Source organism: Nilaparvata lugens, chromosome 1 (assembly GCF_014356525.2).
Source record: "Nilaparvata lugens isolate BPH chromosome 1, ASM1435652v1, whole genome shotgun sequence".
Classification (NCBI taxonomy): domain Eukaryota; kingdom Metazoa; phylum Arthropoda; class Insecta; order Hemiptera; family Delphacidae; genus Nilaparvata; species Nilaparvata lugens.
Window position 1 is genome coordinate 101,637,067 of NC_052504.1, and position 7,723 is coordinate 101,644,789.

Below are 7,723 nucleotides of genomic sequence, written 5' to 3' on the forward strand. Positions count from 1 at the left end.
AGTGATGCGCACAAACTCATCAAATGAAGTGAAAATATAAAATCGATATTAAGCGAACTAATGGTGTTGAGGTTGATGTGAATGTTGAAATAAACCAATGGAGGTTCAAAAACAATGAAATTACAATTCAAAATACTTAGACGAATATTAAACTAGAAAACACTGAAAGAAGCAGACGACAACTAGCCCTACTATCGATCAAGCGATCAATGACACTGTGACGTCAGAGATCGCATGACAAGTGAAATGTTGTCCAGAGGCTGTAGCAGCGGTAGATTCAAATATTACAAGAAACAAGATGGACGACCATAATACTGGCTAAAATATGAGACGAAATCTAGCAAAGTACCTAGTACAAACAATTCCACTCACCGACAGGATTAATCATTCCAAATCCTCCTAATGGGAAAAATGGTCGCATGTCAGTATGGTAAACGTCCACAAATAGTGCATCTGTTTTATCCAATCGCACTTCAATTGGCGTGTCTTCAAAGCCAGGCTGAGCCGGGTCCAAACCTGGAATGAATAATTAAGATGTACAGAATTTATTTAAATCTATTTCACTTGAATATTCAGAAACTGTGTAAATTGTTTCCAAGTAGTATAATGAAAATGTTCAATCACCAGACAGTCATTGGAATCTGGCGATCCTAGTGTAACCAACAATGTATCTATATGTACTAATTATTAGTGTTATAATAGTAGTATACTACTAGTGTTAGTATATATGTATATAGATCGATTTGCGTAACACACTCACACGACACAAGTCATTGAAGACTATAATGCCCCACAACTCACTGTGAGACTATAGGTGTCTCCTGGAGTCACCAGTACTTCCTTTTTTAATGAAAAGTTTGCTCTTCAAAAGTCTCACTGGACACCTTAAACTACAACATAATATTAAAAACATACAGTGGTATTCCAAAAGTATCCTACTCTTCATAGAGTCGTCGTAAATGTTTTCAACTATAGAGGTAGTACCGTAAACCTAAAGTATCATATAGAATAGGAGAGTATCAAATAGGAACTGAAAGTATCATATAGAGTAGAAGAGTTTCATATAGAAACTGAAAATACCAGTAGTTCGGAGAGCAGTAGAACTCACTAACATCACTACTCACACACGCCTGGCTATTCACACACAAACACACATATGAATTGGATTTAAAGTATGATGATAATGTGCAATAGGATAGGTGGAGGACGCTGAGAAATAGATGTTCTACACATTTTTGAGCTAGGATGCACGGTTGAAGAGATAAAAAATCTGAAACTTGAAATGTGGGACTGGAAAAAAATTATCGAATTGAAAACAAATATGATATATGAGATGAGACCGCCTTGGAGCGCTGAAGAATAAAGGTCCACTACGCTTTTGAGCACGGAAGCACGGTTGAAAAGATAAAAGTCTGGATTGAGAAAAAAATTTTAAATCCGAAAATTGAAAAAATTTGATCATGTGATATATGAAATTTTGTAGCGTTGAGAAGAATGCGCCCAATTTGAACCTGATACGATAAAGTTAGGAAATGTTAGGTTGATTTTTAGGGTGAACTCTCCGAGTGCTGTCATCTTCAAACGGAGATGAATTAAAATTTTTCGAAAATATACGTTACTGCGCCTTGTTTCAAAGTAGACATACTTGTATACCAAATTTTATCCAAATCGGACCATAGCTGCGATTGCAACTGCGGTACAAACAAACAGACAAACGCCGATTCACTTGAAACATACAATTCGCTTTGCTTATTCAATCATATAGAATATAGAAGAGTATAAAAAGAAACCAAAAGTATCACATAGAATAGAAGAGTATCATAGGAACTAAAAGTATCATATATTATCCTCTGTGTGGTGTTAGTTGGACAAGGAGAGTACAAATTTGAAATCCTCTTCCATCATTATCAGGTGAATTTCGGTGATTCTCTCGGTTGAATTCCTGCTCATCACATTATTGCAATTTATTTTGTTTAAATTCAAGTAATTCAAGTTTGAAATGATGGATATTCACCTGTTAATCGCCCAATTCCTTTCATACGTTTAGCTGCGTAAGAGGCAACATGTGCTCCGAGACTGTGGCAATCAGATGGATTTTGTCTAGCGGAAGGTTGTATTCACTATTTAAATGCTCGATGAATCTGAAATTAGAATATTTTAGAATCTATGAACTTAAAAGGAATCTATATCATTGTTAACTCATTTCTACTAGTATAAGAGCATTGTACGAGTAAAAATATAATACAGAGTCAGTCATATGGACCGACCCCTATGAATCCGACCCCTTCAATAAGTTGGAGACTGTTGTAGATATGATTCTGTTACTTTCAGGATAAGTTATTGATCAAATACCCTACCTTTTGACGTATAATTGAATTTTAACCCCTCATAAGGGGTTGACTTGGGGGCTGTAACTCGAATATTTCAAATGTAAACACTCATTATGTGGTACATCATTTTAGAGGCCTTTTCAAAACAAGAAAGATGCATCAATAAGCATATTCTATGATACTTGTATCTCAAATGACGGCTGATTGAAGTTTCAGTTTTTAAGAAAATGAGGGGTGGTATCTCGAATATTTTGAATGTAAACACCCATTGTGTGCAACATCATTTTGAAGGCCTTTTCAAAACAAGAAAGATGACATCAATAAAAATGTTGTATGCTATCTTTATCCAAAATGGCGGCTGATTAAAGTTTCAAGTAAAAACTAAAACTTCAATCAACCGCCATTTTGGATACAGATATCATACAACATTTTTATTGATGCCATCTTTCTTGTTTAAAAATGCCTTCAAAATGATGTACCACACAATGGGTGTTTACATTCAAAATATTCGACCAACCCCTTAGTCACCCCCTTATGAGGGTTTAAAATTCAGTTGTACGTCAAAAGGTGAAGTATTCGACCAATAACTTATTCTCAAAGTTACATAGTACCTATTATATCTACAACTGTCTTCAACTTATTGAAGGGTTCCCATACATATATATGACTCACTTTGTATAGTATCGTAACTTCTTGTTAAAATGTTTGTTTTAGTTACTTGCTGTTAGGCTAAGCTGAGAAAACATGACGTTTATCTGTAATAATAGTGTCACAATTGTCGCTTCAAAGGTAAGTGTCACAACTCAAATATTGGATGAGATGAAAGCGACAAAACTCAATTGCTTATTTAAATGATAAGTGACACAACTCAAAAACCAGGTCTTCACTAATGTATTAGCATACTGAAATGTGTCACTTATATAAATGAAAGCAACAACTGAGTTGTGTCACTCAACGTTTGACTCACCTATTGAGTTGTTACACTTCTTTTGCTGGTTTGAAAGAAAAAACAATTCTTGGGAGAAAACCTGTCCTTTCAAAACGTTTGAATTTTCAAGAGCGGCGGATAACTTGAAAACTATTGAGAATACCGCAAAGCTCTACTAGGAAAACTTGTAGGAAGTTTACCTCATATTCAGTGAAAAATGAATTGAAGAGGAAGAAGGTCGGGTAACGTTTCAATAGATGGAGAGCTTGGTTCTAAAAAATGAGGAAAAAGGATTCGAAAGTCATGATGATAGTAGGAATGTAGGGACGAAACAATCAACTCAGGTTATAGGAGTCACAAGAGATTTCAATTCAGAAAAGCTGAAAAATATATTGAATGCTGGAGTACCAAGGCAATAGTTTTTCATGAATAATATTATGCTTGTATAACATGCATTGGGCATGTATATAATATACATGGAATAATGTATGCATGTATAATGTGCCGAGAACTATTTTTAATTCAGGCCTTTTCCCAAGTTAGAATAGTAAATTTAATACGCAATAGACTAGAGCCATTGTAAGGGAGTTAGCGAAATAAATTATTTTCTCTCTCTATTATGAACGGCCATGACTTCGAGTTTCCCATGATAGATATTTAAAATTGTGTCGAGGAATGTAGATTATGGAATTATCTCTAAAACTTAGCCTCCTGTCGCGACATAGAGTGCGATAAGTTGGAAAACAGCAAGTATTGGCTACAATTATAACAAACTACTGATTTTGCAGTTACTATTTTGGTCCTAAGGCTCTAGAAGCCACGCGACGATTGGTCAAATTGATTCCCTTCGCCCAATAGGAGACCTGTTTCTAAATACAGTAATGGGGCCATTCCCCAGCCGAGAGACCAGATTACGTTTTGGAGGACATTTTGCTAGGAGCACTACGAGAGTAAATAAGATGTAGTCATTATGTTTCGCCCTATTTGGGCAAGCTCATAATATTAGACTATTAATATTGATGTAGGAGTTGATTTTATTTTTATTAAAGTTTAAATTTTCTAGTGGTGCCATGACCTGAAAAGCTTGATCGTGTTTCTTCATCATGTAGGAATAATTGTTTCTTCAAATAACCGCTAAGGTACGTAAAATAAGGTTAAAATATAATTTAGGGAATTTAATTGATTGAAAGTTCCATCTGAGTATTATACCAACAAAGCCTGTTATTTTTCAATTAAATAATATTGATTGAGAATAATCCTTTTGATTTTATTAGTGATGGAAGATAATTATAATTTTTTTCTAAAGAAGTACAGAAAGTAGAGAAGAAAGTTTTCCGTTATGTTACATTTGAGTTATTGTTTCTGAAAATATATCAGTAGAGTATTGCTGAAGTCAGGAAGATAGTCTTTAAATTGGAATGAAATTTTTAAGATTATGTTCATAATGAGTTAAGACTTGCTAAAGTTTTATATTTTTTCTGACTGTGTTTTCTCATGGTGTTAAGGCTTTTAAACTGAACGCTAATTTATTAATCAATTAAAACAAAACTTTTGAATTATTTGTGAAGGAAGATCCATTAATTCTTATACAACGAATCAGTAGTTTGAAGGTAAAAATCTATATGGAATGAGGATTCAAATAAAATGAGAGAATTTAAATAATCGGTAATCAATAGATAACTCCTTTTTTAGCTTTTGATGATTCATAGGAAGAGTTAGAAATTAATGCTGTAATACATTTATTTACAGCGATTCATGTGTGACCCCAAACCAACTTCATGTTTCACCCCTTCAAAATCCAGCTTTAAGACACAACTTCATACCATCATGGTCTCCACAAGCAAGACATGACGTAAGAGGTCCCGAGGATGATACCTGACCAGAATTATTGACGTATGCCGTTTCGGGAGATGGAGGTTCCTCATCGCAAGATGACTTCCCGACATCATCAACTCAACTCTTAGAAGAAAACGCCGAAATAACAAAATAACATCGAAAGGAAACACGACGGAAACCATCAACAAAGTGCAGCTCAGTGAAACAAAGGGTCATACAAAAATGTCAATCAAAGTGCGGGTTTGAAATTGGTGTATAGGGTTATCGACGAAATTTGGGCTCTTTGGGTTTTTCTGTTTTGAGTTTTGTTCTGAAATAATTTATTAATATTTTTGCAACTGATATTATTTGGTTTGGTGACGTATTAATATCTAACGTAAGGATAGTAATGCGCCCCCAGATCAGAGAATGAAGGTAATGTAACATGTTAAATTTAATATGATTCTTATTCTTTCTCGTGTCAGTATTGTTGATATTTTGTTTGTTTTAAAATATTGTAGTGTTGAAATAGTGAACGGCGATTAAATCAGACATGGCAAAAACTTATTGTAGTTTTCCTGACTCTAACCCGTTTGCCTGCATGAATTAAAATAGTATAGACTCAGATTCATTTTGTAGATGTGCCGGCCTACTTTAAAATTCTAAAAATGTTATTCAAAATTAATTTTTATTTTATAACCTTCATAAAGGTTAGGCACAATAACTATCACAAACAGAGCTTCTTATGCATTTGTTGCTGGATTAGAGCCTAAGAATATATTACAGTATCATGCAATGTGATACGGTATCTTATTGAATTGCATAGTATTATACTGGTTTTATTGCACTTCTTCATAGCAGCTACTGTTAGTCCAATAAAAACTATCATTGAAATTGATATGAACAAAACGTAGGATTATTGGTTAACAGACCTGGCTAACTCAGCTCCTGCAACTCTTGCGTTCGATGCAGCTTGTGGATAATGAATGATATCGAACCAACCTCTTCCCCAATTCACAATAAAAACATTTGCATCTTCCTAGAAACAACAATAAAAATACTGTAAGTTAATCAATTGACTTGTAAATTTGATTCGAGGCAAATATTTTATCAGGATAATAATTGTTTTTCGCTTGTAGTTCAATGTTCAGTTATGATGTTCAGAGCAGGAGTGTGATTTGATTAATGGAGTATGTACAGAAGTGAGATAATTAAATTGAAGTAGTACTCTACTAGTTTGTTATTATGCAACAAAAAATAATACAATTAGGCTACAATTAATACAATTACAAATCATATGAATATGAACAGAAAAGTACTAAATGCATAGCCCAAAACTATTCTGTTGCCAAATTTTGATTTATATATATATATATATTATATATATATATATATATATATATATATATATATATATTATATATATTGTGAAGTGGTAAATTGCAAATCCTTCACAGATGATGCGGTATTCTTGATTTTTATAAGAGCGGCTGCTAAAGTCCCTATTTTGTGAATAAATTCGCAAAAAGTTGATGCTGTCTGGCTCACAAAATTGCTGGGTTCAAACCGCAGCTCTAGCTCATAGGTAGATGCATGGATTTTCCAAATATAATTATCACCACAGGGTTCAATGACTGGTGATCATTAATTCTTACCACTGCTTCCATGAAGTTCTTGAAGAATACCAATAAGGAAATCGAAAAGATAGTTGATGACTGATTACTAGTAACCATGCATCCAATCGAGAATAATGAAGACCAACTATGTTTTTTTTTCTAGTTGATTTTAAAAACGCTCGCTATGAATACAGGTATTCACCAATTTATCCTTCTGAAATTCCTTAGAACTTACAACGCCAGTTCTTGAAGCTCTCTGGATCCTTATATGATATAACTGGAACCTTATTAATATAATTATCGATATGGTTTTTCCGGCGGACCAGTATGACTATCATCAAAGGATGATAAGTACTGAATGCTCTTAATAAGATCAATATTAATTGATTCACTAATTTTATGTGCTGCAGAATATTTTTTCTTGGTACTAAGACAGCTCAAACTGTATATCACGAGGTGAATTAGGATATAATAAAAACTTCTATGATTTTGTATGCTGACATAAAACACAAAATATATTCCATAAAATAATATATATAAAATATCCTTATATCTATAATTTTCTTTGAATAAGTTCTTTCCTATAAATTGAATGATTATCACAGGCTTAATAGCATTCACCATTGTGAGCTTTAAAAATTATAAATTTGTATTTCATACTGATACGTGGACTTCAAGTCAATTCAGAATTCTACAACTTAAAACCGGTTCGGTCTGTAGATTTAACATGACATACTTCAATCAATGAGCAAATAATAATTAATCATACAATGATCTCAGGATTTTTATGAGTTCGTGCCGTGCATGGAAGTAAGCTTCCTACATAAATCAAATGAATTCCTAAAACGTTCTTATAGACTATATTATAGCACTCAACACGTTGCAAATTTTTAAACTTGAAATTATTTATATAGCGCTTTGATCAATTCCCCAATTCTTATTAAAAGGCCTTAAAAACGAGCTCGTTTGAATTAAACACTCACAGTAATGATGTTCTTGAAGGTCTTGTAGAGTAAATTAATTATTTCCAATAA

The 7,723-nt window shown here is 33.3% G+C and overlaps 1 protein-coding gene across 1 annotated transcript in view; it reads right to left on the reverse strand.

Annotated features, from left to right (window-relative positions):
• LOC120349505 (pancreatic lipase-related protein 2-like) overlaps positions 1–6,162 on the reverse strand; it is a 12,302-nt gene extending 6,140 nt beyond the window's left edge. The window contains exons 1-3 of the mRNA XM_039419859.1: positions 6,006–6,162; positions 2,015–2,141; positions 373–516 (exon numbers count right to left, since the gene is read on the reverse strand). Of these exons, the coding sequence (XP_039275793.1) occupies positions 373–516; positions 2,015–2,039 (169 nt within the window). The 5' untranslated portion in view covers positions 2,040–2,141; positions 6,006–6,162. The remainder of the gene's footprint in view (positions 1–372; positions 517–2,014; positions 2,142–6,005) is intronic.
• Positions 6,163–7,723: the final 1,561 nt, after the last annotated feature.